At 37.7% G+C, this 21,281-nt stretch overlaps 1 protein-coding gene across 1 annotated transcript in view; it reads right to left on the bottom strand.

Annotated features, from left to right (window-relative positions):
• IPO8 (importin 8) overlaps positions 1 to 21,281 on the bottom strand; it is a 51,601-nt gene that overhangs the window by 6,937 nt on the left and 23,383 nt on the right. Inside the window, exons 13-24 of the mRNA XM_035550902.2 lie at positions 18,230 to 18,319; positions 17,460 to 17,625; positions 16,699 to 16,859; positions 16,160 to 16,285; positions 14,003 to 14,069; positions 13,288 to 13,413; positions 12,712 to 12,809; positions 11,578 to 11,673; positions 10,092 to 10,312; positions 2,312 to 2,517; positions 620 to 850; positions 26 to 142 (exon numbers count right to left, since the gene is read on the bottom strand). Of these exons, the coding sequence (XP_035406795.1) occupies positions 26 to 142; positions 620 to 850; positions 2,312 to 2,517; positions 10,092 to 10,312; positions 11,578 to 11,673; positions 12,712 to 12,809; positions 13,288 to 13,413; positions 14,003 to 14,069; positions 16,160 to 16,285; positions 16,699 to 16,859; positions 17,460 to 17,625; positions 18,230 to 18,319 (1,705 nt within the window). The remainder of the gene's footprint in view (positions 1 to 25; positions 143 to 619; positions 851 to 2,311; positions 2,518 to 10,091; positions 10,313 to 11,577; positions 11,674 to 12,711; positions 12,810 to 13,287; positions 13,414 to 14,002; positions 14,070 to 16,159; positions 16,286 to 16,698; positions 16,860 to 17,459; positions 17,626 to 18,229; positions 18,320 to 21,281) is intronic.

Raw genomic sequence — 21,281 nt, 5'->3', positions numbered from 1 at the left:
AAGTGGCCCCGGAGAAGTGACTCACCTGCAGCATTTCGCCGGTGTTCTGCTAATGTATAAATTTCCTGCAGCTGTTTCTTCTGATCCTCACTCAGCGGTGCTGTCAGCGAATGGTACCAGGCAGCATCTCGGCTCTGCACCGCTGTCAGAACGGGAATGGATGGAAAGTGATTATCAGTTTACACTGCAAGTTAATTTTAGACAAACAAAATTAAATCCCTGGTTTGGTTAAAACAAACAAACAGAATTTGCACTGCAAAACAGATTCAGAATTTCTGTCAGTTTCTCAGTACAGAATCCCCCCTGTAAACAACCCATTTTGGGAGAACTTCAATACATCCTCTGCTTTCTGAAACAGAAAGTTAACAATGTGGCCAATTATCCATGGACAACAATGAAGTGAATCTTTTAACTGAATATTCATATTACAACTAAAAGCAACGGGATTAGTCAAACAGGAAAGGGAGAAAACATTTTTTCCACTATGATTTTTAACATCTAGAAAACGACAAACATTTTTATATATAGGAGTCCCTCTAGTGACCAACTCTCACTCCAAACCATCTCACAACCATCTCCAAACTATTTCATAGCATTCTGTCCACTAGCACACACATACCTAAAAGTGCTTGCGTAAAAAACTGGTATTCATCAACCCCGTTTTCAAGGTCAAGAGGTGTGCTGAATCCTTCGAGAGCAGTCTCTTCCAATGCATCTTCATCCCAGTCATCATCGTCGTCGTCATCATCCTCTTCTCCACCTCCACTGCCACCGCCACCACCTCCACCATGGTTCTCTTGCATTGCCTGGCTCACTTCATTTGTTTCCTCCTCATCACTTGGTATCTCTTCTGCAAAAGCATTGATGTGTTTTATAAAACAAACATTTAAAAGTATTTGGAAAAAGTGGCTTTCAAATTAAGAATAATGAATCAATCTAATTTCTGGTCGAAAAGATGATCCTCTGTTAACATCCTTCCCTCAAAAACTCGGAAGAACTGGAAAAATGAAGCTATGAAAATGTTTTCTACACTCAAGATCAGTTAAACTTTTGTTTCTAAGAACACCTGGGGAACGTGAAGCTTTTTTCTTCTTTCATGTACACTATCATTGCATAATTATAGGATCCAAAAATTCTGAGCAAATTTGTCTTTCACGAAGTGTCCCATCACTATGCTTTTTAAATTATGAACAAAAAGACCGGCACAGGCTTCTCAAATTGACACAAAACAAAGAAAAACAGGTGTATGCCTAATGTCTGTCTGCTATTCTTCAGAGTGCTCCTTTATTTGAAGGAAGTTAAAATATCGTCTTTTGCTTAGTTTTACCTTCCACTCTGTTTATGAAACAATGATTATAACCTGAATTAAATGCAATTCCAACATGCAATTCTAAACATTGCTATATCTCACTTAACGAAAAATATTTTTGACTCTTAACTGATATTTTTTTTTAAATCCCCTTCAGTTCCAAACCTTCAGCTCTTTCTGTGTTAGCAGGATAAAAAGAATGAAGTGACCGTATCTGCAACAAGCAGAAGGACTGACTCACAGGACAGAGATTTCAAATTACTGTGCTGATTCCATAGTGTACTCCTATGCACTGAGAAAAAAATCTCTAAATACATTACAGAACAACTGTGTGAAATTTTAATGGATTACATACTCTGCTTAGACCCATTCTAATTTTCAGGCCTCAAACCATCTATTTCCTCTTCCAAGTTAAGTAACAGCCACACGTATCTGCCTGCAACACTGTACAAAATTCCCTCCCCACAGTTCCCACTGCAACGTATTCTTCAGATTTTTCTCTCTTCTGCCAGCCACAGCAATAAGAAGTCTTTCTACTCCAGCATCCTTATCTGCCTCGAACTCCACTTTGAAAATCACTGCATGCCATTTTCCATTTGGACAAAGGTGACTTGCAAGGGTTTCCTTTAAACTTCACTAGAATAGGTCTTTTAAATAGCTGGGTACTATGAACAGCTTCTTTCCAGGAATCAAGAACAAAGCCAGGGGAGTCATGGAAAACACCTGCTGCTTATGGAGAAGATGGAGTACATTCACAAGAGCGGACTTGCAAGTTTTATTGTTACTTCCTAACTTCCCTTTCACAAAGTATTACCTATTATACATTGAAACACTTTGATTACATTTTGGGAGTAAAAATCAATTCCTAAGGTGATCTTTCAAGCACCCAATAAGCCTAGCTATTTTCAGCAGACTAATGAGTCTTAGAAACGAACTGCAATTTCTTACCCCCTTTAAATTAAATCCAGACAAAATCCACAATGTGAAAAGGGGAGATTTTACCATTATCTTCTGCAATGTGTTTGTCATCTTTAGCATGGTCCTCATGTTCCGTGAGTTCTCGCGAGGCGCAAACTTGTTTTAAGCCCAGGAAGAGGAGGAGGATTGAAGGGACAATCTGAGCAGCCACAGCATCCACTGCAGGCGGACGGTTCTGCAATTCCATTAAGATGCTCAGTCCTATTATACACATCTTTCTGTCATGGAGTCTAAAACAACACACAATCATTAGACAGAAAAACATATTTTCACCGCAAGGATATGTAGAGAGCATCAAAGTCCTGGTGCTTGACATGGCAGAACACAATGTTTATAAAGTCTATGTTACAGGATCCTGAACACGTATTTCTTTTGTTCTGAATGTGAGTTTCCCATTGGAAAGTACTTGTCCAAAAACAATTAAGTATATTTCAAGCAATGACCAAATTCCTGGAAGAACTGTTTCTGTTTACCAAATGCAAAGTTTGTAATGCTAAAAAAAATAGTTTAATAATTACGTAGAATGTCTTTAATAAACCATTTGATAAACATTATCATCATTCAACAGAGTGGAAAATTAATTTCCCTTGGCTTAGATAGGAGTACTGTGGCAGGCACTGAAATTAGACAAAATACTATTAGTAAAGAATAATGGCAAGCAGAAACACACTGAATTGCAGGGTGCTTTTATGGAGTGCCACAGGGCTAGCTGTATTTAAGCACATTTTTTTAAGAGTCCATCAGAACAGCTGTAATATACATTCCATTTCCAACACTAACTTGAGGCACATTGCTAACTCCAGAGAAAGCAGGGAAATAACTGTACATCAAGAACAGCAAGCAGTACACTTAAACAGACAACCTGCAAATGAGTAGACTTCCAGGAAAACACACTATAGGTAATTAAAGGGAAATAAAAATATGGAATTAACATCAGAAAGATTTTTGTGTGCTCCCAGCCTAGGAAACTAGGTAAGAACCTATGCTCTTAAAAGAAATAATTTATTTTCACTTCCAGAAATTGAAATCATTTGCAAATAATACAGGGAAAAATCTTGAACTGCTTCTACAGAAAGTCTTTTGTCCTTCTTTACTGGAAACACTAGTAGTGTTCAGCTTTTCTCTAACGTTATGATATTTTTCAATCAAGGGTGTGAGAAAAGCTCATTTTGTTTGAACTATTCAATTTGATGCTGGCATTTTCTGTCCAAACTTTCTTCAGGGCAACTAGCTCCAGCAAAAAGTTTCAGCAAGACCTACAGAAACAAAGCAAATCTCTAGAGCTGGCTACTGTGCAGGCTCTTCTCTCCCTGCAGCTGTGCATCAGGTGATCCCACACAGTCTTTTATCTATGTGGTAGCATGGCATTACTAGCACAGCTGCAGCAGGGATAAACACCAAAGCTATTCTCTTTTAGCATTTTTTAATATTTCCAACTGGGAGAAAACATCCATCCTCCAGATTCCCTGTAGATAATTCTGTTACAGAACTGGTTTTACTTTAGAATGAAGAGGATGCAAGTTGAGAGAGAAGAAACTAACAAGATGTGCACCAGCGACTACAATAAAGCTTACAGGTGAACAGCCAGTTTAATCCATCGCTTCAAAAATTAATATAGTAATATAATTCTAAAAATAATCACAATTTCATTACCAAAGATCCCATATAATATGCTACTAAGCCATAATATTCTTCAAGTAATACACGTGATCATGTCTTACAGCTTCCTGAACTCTGTATGTTTAAACAAGGCTGTGGATCTGGAGGGATTTCATAATAGCTCCTACTTTGTTAGTTGTGTTAGGATGTAGCAAAGTGATTCCATTCTCAGAGTAGTTGACAAGAACAATAAATTAAATACAGCCATGCCTAACATTATGATCACAGAAGACCTCCCAAGAAATATGAAGTCAACTAGCATATCAAATGATGCACTGTCATGTTGGCTTTGGCTGCTCCATTACATGTGTTGAAAAATGTACCAAAATGCAAGTGGGCACAGAGTGTCCTTCCATCACCGCAAACCGCAATGCTTCCTTTTCAGAAGGAACTGGACACAAAAGAGGGCATACAAATTAACCACGAGTCAGTGGAACAGAGTCTGCTTTCACCTTCATTACATGAAAAAAATTAACCCCACCCTTTACTAAAACTGGGAGGACTACCTCCCATTTTACCTGCCTTGAAAACGAACCCATCACCATTTGCTCACATGCCAACACCGCGAAGCATAAATTCTACCTACAGACGATGCCATCTATGAACTGAGCACTGCTTTTGGAGGAAGAGTTGTTCTTACTGCAAGTACAAAAGGAAAGAACTCTCTGCCAGCACCTTCATGTGGGCTTGACCAAAGCTCTGTAATCCATGCACAAGATTTCTAACCTGCATCTTGACATGGGGAAGCCATGAAATTTCTTTAGGCCCATAATGTGTAACAAAACAATTCCAGTGTAGGTGCAATGGGGTCATTAATGACACTTGGTACTACCTTTTATTATAGAGTTGAAAAAGCTACTGTTACATAACGCCAATTGCAAAATGTAACACAAAAATAATGAAAAAATACAGCAATTAGTGGCTTAGCTTCATACTGAATTATCTTTTCTGGACAGCAAATGAAAACGGAAGACTCAGACACTGTTATATAGAAGGGAATCATCATTAGGAAGTAGCCCAAATAGCCAAAAATTACAGTATATTTGTCACACTCCATTTTCAAGCATCTACGAGAGAGAAGCTGTAAGAATGAGCGCATGCCTTTGGAACACACATGTTATTAGAAGGCCCAGCAGGACAGCAGAAATCCAGCATCAAGCTATCTTTAGTGAACCTGGGCCAGAAGGAAGCTTGTTTCTTCCACCTGTCAGCACAAACAGCAGGACAAGCCTGAAGTTCAGCACTCAATGCCACAGCTGTATCAAACACCAACAGGACTGAACAACGAAAACAAGAGTTTTACGTCATTTACATATTTTTGTAATGGCAAAGAATGGTTTCAGGACTACTCCTTTGCTATCAAAAGGCTCGTTACTTCAGCACTCTTCTGTCTGCACAAAGCTCCCTGGACACAATTCTCCTTACTGCTTTGTCCTTCAAGGTCTTTACTTATCTGCCCAGCAGCACACAATAGTCCTCCCCAGCAATCACGCACTCTGCTTGCTTCCTCAAAGGCATACGAAGCCTGGCGTGCTAAACATACAAAGTCAGTCTCGCATGGCAGTGCAACGCACAACTCCTAGGCAAGGCTGTTTCTAACACGCTCTGTGTTCTTCACAATCTGCGGGACCTTTTGTAGCTAATACACTTCTTCCAACACAAGATGAAAAGACTTAAGGATCTTTTGTATTTTAAACCAGGTTGAAAGTATTTCAAAGGAAAGGCTTAGCCATTTTCCTTTATTGGTGTGCTGTGCTCCTTTTATGTTAGGATCAAGTTGCTTTCTGTTACACTAATCCACTTCCTGGACAAACTGCAAATAATTAGCCATTTCCTTCTAGTTGCAAAGTTGGAACCAACCTCGTTTTCCTGTATAAGATTAGGATTTTATATACTAGGATTTCTAACTATTTACACTCCTATCAAATAAATCCTCCTAGTCCAAAAAAACTTCTTTTCCCCACAACTTTTTTTTTTTGAAGCAAGTTAGGTTTTCCTTTCACCCCAATTGCCACAGAAGAATTTTTAGTGTAATAGTAAGCATAAGTCGTGCAAAGTCTCACCCAAACGTCAGGCTGTCAGAGAGAAGGTGTAAAGCAGCAAAGAACAAATGTTTCTACAAATGTGGTTTTTTTCAGTCCCTTACCCTTTTTCAGTTTGAAGTAATTGCAGAAAACATGTTTAGAAATAAATAAGTACAGTATACTGTGGTATACCGGCGAACATCCACAGATGTGTAATATCCACAACGACATACTGGATTTATGCAGCCTTGCAGTGAGTTCTGAGCTCTCCTGGCCTTGACTATTTTTAACATTCCAAATTTCTAAACAGTTTTAAATAGTTTCCATATTTTTAATAACAGGGAAGAACAGCTACTTACTGTACCCCAGCCACTTCCCCCCTCCCACCCCTCGCCTCGCAAGATGTATTATTCCCATGGATTTCATTCCAAGAGTTCACAAGTACTGCTGAAGAAATACTGCATTCTTTTGGCAAACACCATTGGCTCCAGCATAAGAACATACCAGCACACAACCCCCTGCCCCTCAGCCCTTCTGGCAGAGCAGGATCTCTGGGCACTAGGACTTCACAGCAGCAGAATCACAGAAGGGCAGAGGGACATGAGAGTAGCTTGAACAGCCACTGTTACCAGCAAAGCACAGACTGCCTGCAGGGCTAACGAAAAAATGGCAGTGAGATTCACACCTGGAGGTGGATCTCCTTCGTTCTCCTCCAGTTTCTCTAGGATCTGTGAGCACACCAACTGACTCGAATTTAGACCTAAAACTGCCTCTTGCTGGAAAGCCATCTAACTCTGAACTGAAGCAGCACTGAATGACAGCAGGTGAGAAGAACTGTACAGATCGGGGCACCCACTAGTGTCTTCACTGATGAAAAGAAGTCTGCAGAAGTGGGCCTGAGGAAGGGTAGCAAAGAAGCCAGATTTTGTTTACAGCTGCCTTATCCTGTTCGTTTAAGGCCTCTTCAGATGACGACCCTTACTAAAATGAAGTGGTCTTCTAGAAGCAGTCCTGTCCTTCTGAGGAAGGGAGGAAGGAAGGAAAGGGAGGAAGTCATTTAAAACATATCACAGTGCCTGACAAGCAGTACTATAGCAAAAGCCCTATGCCTGGAAGCCACATACTGAGAAGACAACAGTGAAGGAAAAGCAATTTTTAGATTTAAGCAACATTACAGTTATTTATTTCACTGCTCACAGCAGCACATCAAAGAGAGACATTTTAATCTTCAGCTGCTGTTCAAGTGCATAGCCTGAGCAGAATCTAGCCTGATGATCTCTGCTTCATTTTCATAGGCTTTGTTAACTTTTTTCTCAGCCCTGAAAAAGCATTTAGTCGAGCAGTAGTTACAGAAGCTGATGCTTTTTGAAAAGCAACACAAAAGAACTGAAAGTTAAGCTGTAGCTTACAGAAGTACTTGAGGTTGGATCCTATTCAGGTTGGCAGTATTTTTCTTCTTTGGATCTGACTAGTTTCTCACTGAATGCTCCAGGATGAACTGTTTAAGGCTATAAATCTCTTTCATTTTTTACTTCTTCTAAAAAGAATGACAAGTTTACCACCTATAGGGAATATGTTCTTTTGTACTGCCTCTGCATGATTTCAGCATTTGATAGGCAATAGAAAAAATGGCAGCACAAAGAGCTGAATATCAAGAACTTTTCTACAGCCATAAAAAATTAGTAAAAAGTCTGTAGAAACTAAAATAATTAAAAAATTAACAGTAGTATTACCACAAGATGTGGGAGATGCAAACTTCAAGGTGCCATTTTTCAGCCACTGGGACTCCATAAAAAATGATGGACACTGGGTACTTTATGCCTACTTTGTCACTAACTCAAGTAACCCCTCTAAATGATAATGTGTGTATTTATGTTAATACATAATATAGGATGTGCTGTAGACATTTCCTATACATATCGGGTAGAAAAGGTCAGAGTGCTTGTGATAATAAACTGGATTTGTTATAATGAAGAAGAGATTTTCATTTATCACATTTATCTGTTTAATGTATTAGAACAGAACAGTTGGAAATCCATTCAGTTGGAACATCCCTACAAAGGTCATCCAGTTCAACTCCCTGACCACTTCAGGGCTAACCGAAAGTTAAAGCATATTAATGAGGGCATTGTCCAAATGCCTCTTGAAGGCTGTCAGGTTTGTTTTTTTTTAATCTTTAAAGAGAGACTACTATGGTAATGCCATCAAATACAGACATGAATGGGAATATGCACAGAGTCCACATATATCAAAAGAAGGAAATTTCTCTTGCACCTCCAAGTGGTTTTTATTTTAGTCAAACAGATAGAATTAACATGTAGACCAGAAATAAGGTAGTTTGTGCTGCAAGTCTGCAAACTTGAGGGTCTTTTCCAACTTGAATGATTCTATGATTTTAAACTAATGCCCTTTCATCCTAATCCTGCTAAACTGTGTAATTAGGACAGAAGAGGAAGGAGAACAGTTTTTATCACATACATTTGGTATGGGTTTTAAAAATACTACAAAGGACATGCTGAGAGCAAATCCCACATATATTAGGTGGTCACTGATTGACTAAGTCATTATATTTTATTACAGTTATTAAAAAGTTGATGCAGTGCTACAATGCACCACACAATATAAATACAGGATGAACAATGAGACAATAATGCAGCTATACCAAGATGGCATATAATTCTGCTCAATAAAGGTAAACTCAAATTAAGAACTGGCATGAAGAAAAGTTGCATGGATGATTGGGGAGTGCAGAAAGCATCTTACAAGACTAACTCTAAAGACTTTAACTTCTTTAGAATTAGAAAGACAAGACTGTACCAAAAAACAGGTAGAAAAGAATGACAACCTGAAGATAAGGTATGTATCTATGGGTCACGAGCTGCCTGCCTTGGTCCTGTGCTCATTTTTTGCATGACTCCTAGCACATTGATACTTCACTTAGTCTGTTGGCACATATTATGCACAGAGAAGACATGTTCTAATCCTATCTGTACATCTGGAGTCAGAAGTCATGCCTTCAATGACAAAACGTAACTCACAGCAGGAAGGTGAGCAGTAGCTGTTAACAACATCTGAGTGTCTGCTTTGCCCTTAAGTGGATTTGAATCTCACAGCCAGACACCACATCTCAGCTGAGAGGCAAGCACTGGCTGTTTTGTACTGAACTTCACATCCCCACAGCATCAAGCGCATACTTTGTTATGTGATGACAGGTTTTGTCCACTTCCATTTACCTTCATTTATAAACGTTCAGCTTCTGCCTTAGTGCACCCTCGTGTAGCGTACATGCATGCTACAGGCAGGTCTGAATGAAGTTTAAGTTAAGGAGTACATCAGTAGCACAATGTTAAATAAGCAAAGCTGATCATGAATAACTAGCAGAAATGAAAATCAAAGTATGGGATTCATTGGACAGAATAATGTTTTTTGAACATTAAATGAAGCAGTTAAACACTTTATAAAATACAGAACAGAAAATACATACACATCGTATCTGAGGAAAAAAAGTTAACATCTCCCTGAAATCCCGCTGGTCAGCTCCAAGTATTACCCTCAGTGCAAACCGTGCCATCTCTTGGAGAAGAAAAGAGTTTGAAAGGGAATGGAATAATTCAACTGGAAGGGACTTTCAAAGATCATCTATTCCAACTACCTGATCATTTCAGGGCTAACCAAAAGTTAAAGCATATTAGCAAGGGAATTATCCAAGTACCTTCAACGCTGACATGCATAGGGCATCAACCACCTCATCAGGAAGCTTGTTCCAGTGTTTGACCACCAACACGGTAAAGATATTTTTCCTAATATCTAGTCTGTATTTTTGCTAATATCTACTCTGATAGTCTGTGATTAAAAAAACTAAAGCATTCTGAAATATGATATGTATTGTACTCTTGTACTGTTACAACACAGAAGACTCAGCATATAGCTTAACAGACTGAGAAAAATTAAATATACATAACCCACCTTCATTAGTATCACTGCAATTAGACGTGGTGTGGATTACTGTTGTATGGAATAACCAAGGAATTAAATCACTTGCTTCAACATGACTAGGGATACAATTAGAAGCGAAAAAGAAAAAAACAGGGACTTTTGAAAGACAAAAAGACAATACTTGCCCAAGAAAACAGTCTGTGTCATTCATCCATTGGTTTATGAACTGTGCAGTGATGGGCTCAGGATTGTGTGGAAACCTGATGTTCTCTAAGGTGTGCAGAAGTAGGTCAGGATTGTAGTAGAGTGCAGCTATGGCAACCTGAAGACACATGGTACGAAGTTCACTTGTTTTAACTCCTCTTGTTAACCTCTCCAGAACAGCCTCCACAAAGAGTGGAATACACTGGGCATATAATGAAGAAGAAAAAAAGCAAGTATTATACATGTTGCCGTATTATACACAGGTTTAAAACACATTTACCAGAACTGATCCCCGGAGCTAACTGAAGTCCAGGTATATCCTAAGAATACGTTAGATTAATATAAAAGCATTTTAAGCCTCTGCTTACATGCTTACAAACCTTCCCCAAAACAACTATTCTATGAGCTAAAAATTGCCAATGTTATTCTCAGCACAGAGGAGAATATTTGGAGCTAGCTGGGCAGAATTTGTTTTGGTGTGAATAAAAGGTTTTGAAAAGAACTCAAGGACTTTCTCATCTTTGAATAAAGATATCCAACAACTTAAAAACTAACAGGTATTAAAAACTGAGAGGACCTAAATCTGCAAGAAAAAAAAGTTTTTCCTAATAAATGTAAAGTGATAAATTTCTTTAAGAAGTTTGCAATGAGTGAGTTTATTCAGCTAACAGTATGCACATATTTCTACACAATGAAATAAACATCTGCATATATTTCAATATGCAGGTTTATGCTTTATATTAATTTGGGGAGCATTATGAATGTTTCAGTTTATGAGTTTCAGTTCAGAGTACAACTATTTTAATTCCCAGAGTTGTGGTGCTCATTTCAGCCTTCCACCACACCCTTATTTCAATGTAAATGCATATAATTCACTTTAATCCCTTCCAGATTCCTTTTAAAAATAAAATCTGGAAGGGAACACTTTTATCTTCAATTACTTCAGATTTACAATGGTAAAGTTATATTGATTTCAGTGAAATTAACTGAAAATTATTCACTGAAGTCCACGGATTGCACTGCGCAAACATCAAACACGATAAGACAAAGTAATTTAGAGGCTGGAGTATTATGTAAAATGTGAGACCAGAATTTATCTTTTAATATGGGGGGAAAAAGAAAAAAGAGAAAAAAATCACGTTCTACAAATGTGTTGTACACAATTACAGAAAACTGCAATTATGGTTTTCCTGCCAATCACAATCTAGCTGCACTTATAAATTCTTTATTCACAAGTATAGTGTGTGGTTCAAAAAGGACCAAGTTCATAAAAAGGACAGGGCTTGGAGAAAAAAACTTCAACAGCTGTGTTTGTGTAATTAACCTCTCAACCACAATTCTGTATTTCTCCCCATTCCTACGTTTTGCATCTTCCCCCAGGTTCTCCAATTCCAATTGCTTTTCTCAGGAATCATACACATAGCATTGGAAACCTGTACAAGGGAAAACCTGTTAAGTGTGTATCACCTGGTCAATACCCCGTCCTTTGCACTGAAGAACAATTACTTCTAGGAGTTTGGCTGCATGACACTCTGCATCTTCTCCTGCATCTCCTGTTAATACCTAACAATCGAAAAGGCAATTTAATTTATCAGTATTAATCACTGTCAACTATGAAAGCAAGTGCTCTTGTACCTGCATACATCAAAACTCTACATTTTTTCAGTCCCTTACTGCTGTATTTTCTGATGAATTAAGAAAGATAAAAAACTTATCTCTACAGGATATAAATCAGGATAGGTGACTAACAATGAATCTAAAAATTCAGAAGAAATTGCTATTGTTCTTTATTAATGTTAGTATCCTCTATACGTCCTTTATCACTTTCCCTTTTTCAAAGGTAATGTTACTTGGAAGAATCATTGATGTTTTTCACATCCTGTTTCCATTTTCTGACTTCAATTCTAATAAACACTGGCAGATTAACAGCCTGGCAAAGTGAGGTCCTATCTCTAGGCTAGTTTCAGATTAAAAATGAGATGTATGTAATCACTCTATGTACATGCACATATGCATGAAACTGACTGTTTCTTCTCAGTATGTTTCAACCCTACAGCTAATGTCAATCAAACTTGACAAAGAAGTAGAATTCACAAACACATTAAATCCCCATAAGTCTCTTAAAAATAAGCAAGTAGATAGGTTCCTAAGACTTAATAATGCCCCAAATCAGACATAGGCTGCAGTGTGATCTTGTCCTTTATTATACGTGACAGAATCTGTATAAAAGGGAAACAGGAAAATGTGGGAAGAACTTCCAATGAGTTTGCACCTTAGCTGAGAACTAAAGAACCCAATCACAAGATATACAACCCAAGGAAATCAGGCTTCATTAATTCCTCTGCTTACCAAAATAGCTGTTCATAGAAGAGAGTCAAGGCAAACAACGGCACAGCAACTTTCTCCCACACATTTGTGCACAGTTTTTTTAAAAAGTATATCACTTGAAAGTGTGAAGGTGCTATGACTACTTGGAACTGAGATGAGACCAAACTTCATTTTATTCTGCAATGACTGGCTACCACCTGGCATGTTAGGTCACTTTTAACCTGTTTGTTAGGTACCCGTGATAAGCATAACAGTAAGAATCAGAATGCTTACCTTTTTACACATAGCATAAATGATTTCTAAATGCTTTGGATTAGACAGTAAAGTATCAGTGTCAATGGTCACATAATTATGCAAGAGAGGCATCATATCTGTAGAGGAGAGAAATAAAGAGGAAAAAAAGCAAACCAATCCTTAAAGTGCTATTCAGTGAGGCTGTAGTCCTGTAATGGGATTCATTAGCACAGATTCCTGGACACGGTTAGAAATTGAAACTTTGCAAAAGTCTACTTCATAAAGTGCACCATGCACAATGCATTCTCAGGAGAAGAAACAGAATAGAACAACAGTTTGATTTAGGAATTTGTAGTTTCCCATTAACTTTGTATATTTCAACTTTCTTTGAGTTCAGGACCTCCAACGATAACTGATCATACTGACAGATTTGAACATGCTTCTCTAGCTAAATATGCTCCTGTTACACTCCCACACTAAACAGATGGTCAGGGCATGACTAAAGTACACGATCATTTTATACCAAGACACTAAATGGAAGTGACCTTTGTAAGGCGGGCTCTGGAGATGAATTCCCAAACAGCTGAGACATGAAGAGGATAGAAGTGGTAATACCTGCAAAGTATTCAAAGCAATCCTGCTGGAAAACCTCATACAGAACACCTAAAAGCTGCCACATTTGAGGTGAAATCATCTGGCATGTCAAGCTGTATGCCAAGGAAAGAATTTCTTCATAAAACTCTGGAAAGAAGAAACAAGTTTGTTTAAAAAAAAAAAATCGCTTGCAAAGATCTTGAAATCTGAAACTCAAGTCCTGAGTTATAAAACAACTAGAAGATGGCAATTACTAATTATATCAAGATGAATAAAAATAATACAAACTGGAAAAGACTATTTAAGGTCTTATGTTGGCTACAGTTGCAACAATATACATTGCTTTTTATAATAAACACGCACTGGAAAAATGCATTACCTGTGCATCAAAGGCATTGCTTCTAATGACTTACTGCAAAATATTTTTACTTTCTCAAATTTTGTTTTTTCTTAAAATGCCTTAGCACAAAGCTGTGCAGCTCTTTAATGCAGGAAACTGATAAAGAGGTAATTTAATTGCACATCAAGTCCATAAAATAGTAAATATAGATTTTGTCCTTTAATACGGTGCTAGAACTATAAGGAACTGCATCCTCTGTTTTTAATTCTTAAAGAAGTGAACAACAACAACAGAAGATGAAGTTCTGTCCAGGAAGACAGTATTGTTTGTAATAATTCAAGAATTTTTCATGCAAAAACCTGTAATGTGTTTCTAAAAATTAGCTCCAAGAGATACCTATAACATGTTTCTGCAAAACAAGGCCGATGATCTGCAAACAGATACTCTCCAGCTGTTGAGTTATCTGAAATTAAAAAAACAAAGTTTATTTAAAAATTTAGAAAGACAGTAATTTGATCAACGTACTTGATTAATTCAGTTTAAGTTCTTCAAAGCAAACAGGTATTTTTATCACTTTCTAAATTCTGATTTAACGACCACAAAATTATGAAATAAGGTCTCACCAATTTAAGTATCCAAATTTTCAATAAACAGTATTGCTTTTTAAAACATGTCACTTGCAGCATTTTTGTTTATTTTAAAAATTCTTATTTCAGAGTTATTCTGCAGATCCTGTGAAAAACTGTTTCTGTTGTCCCTTCTGGATATAAAGCAAAAGGTGATGCTAACACTGTACTTTGAGGTAAGGCCTCAGTACAAAATCTCTGAAGTAGAATGGGTTGAAAGAGAGGGAGAGACAGAGGGAGAGACAGAGGGAGAGACAGAGGGAGAGACAGAGGGAGAGACAGAGGGAGAGACAGAGGGAGAGACAGAGGGAGAGACAGAGGGAGAGACAGAGGGAGAGACAGAGGGAGAGACAGAGGGAGAGACAGAGGGAGAGACAGAGGGAGAGACAGAGGGAGAGACAGAGGGAGAGACAGAGGGAGAGACAGAGGGAGAGACAGAGGGAGAGACAGAGGGAGAGACAGAGATGCTTTTGCTTAAGATCTATGAAGAGCTTCCCAAAACAGGCCCAGCAAGAAGACCATGTGTAAAATTTAGGAGAATACAACTGTGCTAAAAAGTCAGACAAAAGTTGTTGTGTGGCTATCTGTTGAGGTGGGCAAGGGAGAGGATAATTTATTCAGCCTTGCGATGTTGGTCAGAGAGATGACATGAAGGAAACCAAATTGCAAGGAGACTCATATGGACACATTGCAAGTCTAAGTAAAACCATCAGACATAGGCATTTCATGTTATTACCACTGGTCATTCATTAAACTCAAAGTCTTGCAGGATGTCAGGCTTCCTGGGTTTCTTCCAGCAAAGGGCTTAAGTATGTGATCACAGATTCATCCACGTACCCTCAAGCAAAACATTCAGACACATGGCTTAAAACTGATCATCCCCTAAGCTCTACACAGTTAATGGTGAAAAGGAAAGGAATTTCTACGGAGTTTTCAGCCTCGTGTATCATTTGTGTATAATTTATATCACTTCTAAAATCACATAAGATTCTGAGATGAAGAGTATTCTGCACAGTATTTCAGTTTGTGCTTCACATAACAGAAAAACAAGCTACTAAATTTATGTCCAAAATACCCCCAAACCCCAAGGGTAAAACCTGAAGATCTACTTCAGGTAAGCTAAACCGAGCATCAAGAGAGGTAACAGACATCATGTTAGCTTTCAAAAGATGCAAGGGGTTCTTATAAAGGAATGAAAGATGTTTTCAAATTCGAACACACAACGGTCACGCAAGAAAATATTATGAAGCTTATAATCTTAGAATACATTAATTAGAATATTAAGATTCCACTTTTGCAATGAAACCTTCTCATTGTAAATCAAAAGGAAGCAAAGCCATCTAGGGCAAAGCATTTTTGTGCTTTATGTCAACTGAGTTCAAAGTTACTGGCAGACTTTGCCCCTTTCTTCAGTCACTGAACTCCTTCCTACCTCAGCCAGCTCAGGTTCTATGAGCATAAAGAATCTCTTTTTCTCTGAATACGTGAAACGTAGACTTGCATTACAACAGAAAGACCAGTTCCTAGGAATTCTATCCAAGAAACTACTAGGTAAACAACAAAACACAGTCACCATTATAAAAAAAATCATGCTTATACAAAATATTACTCCTCAAAATCTACTTTTAATAGTCTGTAATAATTATCCAATGAAGTGTTCACCACAGTAAGGGGTCAATATTTTACCCTCATGATAGAAATACCCTGCAAATTTAAGAGCTAAATAATTAAGAAATCACAAAAGTAAACTGGGCTTTAAATTCAGATTTGTCAGAGGTCACTTGGTACTAATTCACCATCCTGCTATAGTAAATACGCACTCATGTCCATCAAGTGATGCAACACATACATAGAACTGCTTGTCATCATGAAGGAAAGGCATTAGGGAAAGCAGAAGGTGTATGTAAGATGTATGTATGTATCTCACCTCCTTGTGATCTTCCACAACTGTCAGGATAGTGTCAATTGTGTGCAAGATGCCCATGGCCATAACTGTTTTGTCCTCCACTTCCTCATACTCCTCACTCTGAAGTACTTTACCAAATATTTCTGCCTATGAAAAAAGACATTTTTAATTTTTCCATGCAAAACCAAGATAGCTAGTGCAAAAACAGCAATCTGCCCTATCTGTAAGAGCCATCATTGATGAAAAATATGCTACTTAGTTTTGAAAGTTTGGAGGTCTTTCTAGGCTTTTTTTTGTGAAGTCTGGTTATGTTAAGACATTTGAAATGTTAAATAGTCAGAGCTTGACTCATTAAAATCATTGACAAAATTCAGTATCTCAGAAAAGCTTAAAGGTTTTAAAGACGCTTCAGACTGAAAAAAATATAGTATTATGAACACTATAGATGAATTCTGTAGGGACTATTTTAAACAGTGTGCACTTCAAGTAAAGTTCTTAAGATGTTTAACAAACCACACATGTGCTTGTGACTGGACTGTGATTTTAATATTGTCTCTTACCAGGTGTTGTGTCATGTCAACAGCAATGGTAGCTACTTCCTGACTGTATTCACAGATCATCTTCTGGATTACGTTAGTAAGATCATCATTTTCTGTCTCTCTAACAATGTGCAAGAGCTCTTGCATAACTGGCCTTACATATGGCTTCACATATTCCTTGGCTAAAAAAAATAATATTGAAATTAGGTGGAATTAACTATCCTTAAACATAAATATATAATAGCTGAAAACTACTAGATAACTGACTACTTTTGAATGAAATATTTTTTAAAAGTTTAATTCACGTATACATGCACTAAAAACCCTACCCACGGCACTTTTACAGCCTGTAACTAGTAGGCTAAGTAAATCAAATGTACATTCACCACCATGTCATTCATTCCAATAACGAAAAGCGATTTACAAAAATTATCCACTGTTTTAGGGTAATACATGCCCTCATACATCGGCAGCATTAATTCTTAAGCTATTCACTATTTCACTTCATTAAACAAAATGAAAGACAGATACTATGCACTTTATTAAATGAAATATGTTGATACTGACTCTTGTGCAAGAAACCTTCCATAAAGCTTGAAGTCAGAATTCTGCGATGTATACAGTATCTAATAAGTGAGTGAAGCTGTCAAAAGATGATGAAGTGTTCTGAAATCTGTGTCTTTAAATGGCAGAAATGTTCAGATAAATCTGCACAAACCTCCTCATCTCTATCAATAAATAAATAAATCAGTATATACAACTGATGAATCACTGTAGCATACCTTGCTCCTGGTTGCTTATTAACGTCTGAAGAGCTATGGCAGCTTCTACTTTAACAGGCATTTCCTTATCATCAATCAGGCTCTTCTTTGCCAACTCTACTGCATTCCTCAAGTTCAGCTCATTGTGAAACTTCAAAGCACTGAATGAATGAAGTACCCAACAGGACTGCATGAAAAAAAAAAAAAAAAGCAACTTAGGGCTATCTTTTTTCTTGATTACAGTGTGTTCATACAGTAACACATGACAGTTTTTGCACTCAAGATTTTTGTATTTTCCTTGCTCAAATTCCAATAAATCCAGTATGTACATAATCGGTATTCACAGTTTTGGTCCTCCTGGGGACAAAAAAAATCAGAAAAGAATTTGAAGAAAATTAACTGTTTGTTTATGACTCATATGGGCACTTGAATTTTGTTCACACTACATTCAAAGTCTCATTACCTACTCTGTGGAAATCCTACCTATTCTTCACAGCTGTCCAACAGCTCTAGTTACTGAGATCTGCTAATGAAAAATGGTCACAACCACTGCTCAAATTCCCCTGTCTGATTGAGGTAATAAACAATAACGTAACAGAGATCTTTCATCAATTCATTTAAGTGACAAATCATTTTTAAAATCAAAATGCTGAAAAATTACTGTACAAGATAGTTATTACAAATTCTACTACATATTTGCTTTATTGTTTTCATTGACATTCAGAAGGAAGTTAAACTGCAAAGGAAAGAATCATACCAAATACTGAAACTGATATAATTGGTGAACTTACTCTAGCTCTGAGGTACCCCAGGTTAGACATGAACAAAGGAAATACGTGGTTCTGTAACATCAGCTCCATTTGATCCTTGAATACACTCTTCTGTTGGTGAAAATAAAAATTAATTTTTGAGACCATTCACTTTATATACTCCACTTTAGCCAGCAATCCATTTTAACTATCTTGAAGTCCATGGAAAAATGCAATTATTTGTCCAAGTAATACAGATATACTCTGTCTCATGAAGAGATTTGAATCATGTGTCTTGAACTGAGCAAACCTAATGAGCGTTGCAAGTTCAAAGCCATTTAAGTAAAAAAAAAAAAAAAAATCATACATATAATATTCAACTCTAGACTACTGTTTACAATACTATACCTGGAATTTTCTTTGTTTCTAAAGCACTAGTTCCAGCTGACTTGTATTCCTAAAAAATAATTAGGATGAAGAACCTTGTACCTCCCTCCAGTCTTCCCACAAAGAAGTACGTACATAGCTTAAGATAAATGTAAGCTTAGCATGCAATAGATTTGAGTATCAAATGACCTGTCATTACTATAAACATTAAAGCTGATTCTTTTACATGCTACAACTCACATCGTTTTATATGTTTATTAATGTTGCTAATAATGTTGTTATCAGTGGAAAAAGGTAAGTCTTTAGTGAAAGAAATCTCTTTGGCAAGAGAGATTTAATTTAAAATATTCTTCAATATTCCAAATTTGGAAAATCACAAGACATTTACAGAAAGCTAGAACCACCAGCATGGACACTGGGGACTTTCCTACAACCTATAATCCCAGCATATGAGAAAAGATACACACAGGGGACTGTGTTACAACCTAAAGGAATGGTTGAGTGGCTACGGTGAGAAGTGGGGAAAGGGAACGTACAATACAAAATATATCTTAACTGATCAGACTCCTACTTCACTAATCCATTCATCATTTTTCCCCCCCCAGTTTCCCAAACCTTCAGAGAGACAGATGAAGAACTAAGGAGAGGAAAAAAACACAGAGAAGGGAAAAGAATTTTCCCTTGTATACACAGGTCAGAGGTTTGCATGCACTGAACTGGAGCATCTGTGGAGATCCATGTGGATAAGTCAGGGTCATCATGTCTATGAGCTACTTACAATCTATATCTCAGTCAACTCATCAGCCAGAAGACACTTACAAATCAAGTATTTTATGCAGAAACAGTTCGTGGAATTTTTCCATCTGCTAAATGCCAAACACAAGAAATTCAGAGTAGAGAAGAGACTACAGTGTTTGGGGATTACTACTCTTTTATAAAATACCTTGTAACTTTAAGTTTCATGACTGAAAATTTCAAATACTAGCAGTAGAGTGTAATAAATCCTTTATTTTCTTCCTCAGAACAGAGATAAATGAAACCCCATTCAATATGAAAGGTTTTTCACAACACAGAAAATATCCTCCTCTTTCACTGTTATATTTCAACATGAGGGAGAGTGTTTATAATCCACTGTATCTACAAAAAATTTGCAGAAGTTATTGATGTTTCAGGATTTTGGATCAGATTGGTGTATGTTGATAAAATGTTCCTTGTAACATGAACCATAGAATCATTTACATTAGAAAAGACCCTTAAGATTGTCAAGTCCAACCATCACCTAACACTACCAAGTCATGTCCCTAAGCACCACACACATATCTCTTAAATATCTCCAGGGATGGGGGCTCCACCACTTCCCTGGGCAGCCTGTTCCAATGCCTAACAACCCTTTCTCTGAAGAAATTCTTCCTGATATCCAACCTAAACCTCCCGAAGTGCAACTTGAGGTCATTTCCTCATGTCCTATCACTTGACACCTGAGAAAAGAGACCGACCCCCATATCCCCACAGCCTCCTTTCAGGTAGTTGTAGAGAGCGACAAGGTCTCCCCTCAGCCTCCTGTTCTCCAGACTAAACTGCCCCAGTTCCCTCAGCCGCTCCTTGGAGTTCTTATTTTCTAGGCCCTTCACCAGCTTTGTTGCTCTCTTCTCTGAACATGTTCCAGCAACTCAATAACCTTCCTGCAGTGAGGGGCCCAAAACCAAGCACAGTATTTGAGGTGCGGTCTCACCAGTGGTGAGTACAGAGGGACAATAACTTCCCTACCCCTGCTAGCCACACTATACCTGATGCAGGCCAGGATGCCATTGGCCTTCTCGGGCACGCTGCTGGCTCTTGTTCAGCCAGCTGCTGACCAGCACCTCCAGATCCTTTTTTGCTGGGTAACTTTCCAGCCACTCCATCTGCAAGCCTATACTGCTGTATGTGGTTGTTATGACCCAAGTGCAGCACCCAGCATTCAGCCTTGTTGAATGCAAGGCTATGTATGAAGAAACATCCTGCACATAGAGACAACTTGCATAAAATACATTTTTGCATACTTGAAAAGGAAGCCTCCAGCACAAGACCCCCATTTTCATTCTAAAAGTTATAACTTTTTGGCAGTTAGTTTTGATGTGGAGAGAGGGCGTACTTGGACTCCACAGTCTACCAAAATGTAAGGGAAACTGTAACAACTACTATATTAGACAGCAACACTGTGGGTTAAATGTGCACTCAAATTCGGGGGAAAAACTTCAAATTGTAAACATACTGCACATAAAACATGGAGGAAGGATAGAAACCCTGTACTCTTTCCACTTATTTGCAAAACTCCCAACGGGCTGATGAAATGAGACTTAAAGTAATGTATTTTAGGGTCTAAAGGCTATAAAGCTAGACAGGACATTCTTACAACACGTTTAGTAAACATTTTTCTGGAACCAGCAGAAACCCACAATAGTGCAAGCTGTTGGGGATTTTGATGAAGAATCATAAGCAACGTTACTGGTGGAATGTATATATATTTTTTTTAAAGCTCTTCCATTTTACTAGTAAAGCATGAGAGGAACAAAGGATGGTGCAGTAGCAAACGAGCAGAGCTTTGGAGAAACTTGGGAACAAAAATCAGTATATAAAATGGGAATATTAAAAAAAAAAGGAAAGAATGTTAATATTTTTAAAGAAACAAACCTTACTGCACAACGCAATCTCTCAGACTTCATTA

Source organism: Cygnus atratus, chromosome 1 (genome assembly GCF_013377495.2).
Source record: "Cygnus atratus isolate AKBS03 ecotype Queensland, Australia chromosome 1, CAtr_DNAZoo_HiC_assembly, whole genome shotgun sequence".
In the NCBI taxonomy this organism is placed as follows: domain Eukaryota; kingdom Metazoa; phylum Chordata; class Aves; order Anseriformes; family Anatidae; genus Cygnus; species Cygnus atratus.
This window is presented reverse-complemented; position numbering and strand designations above follow the sequence as displayed.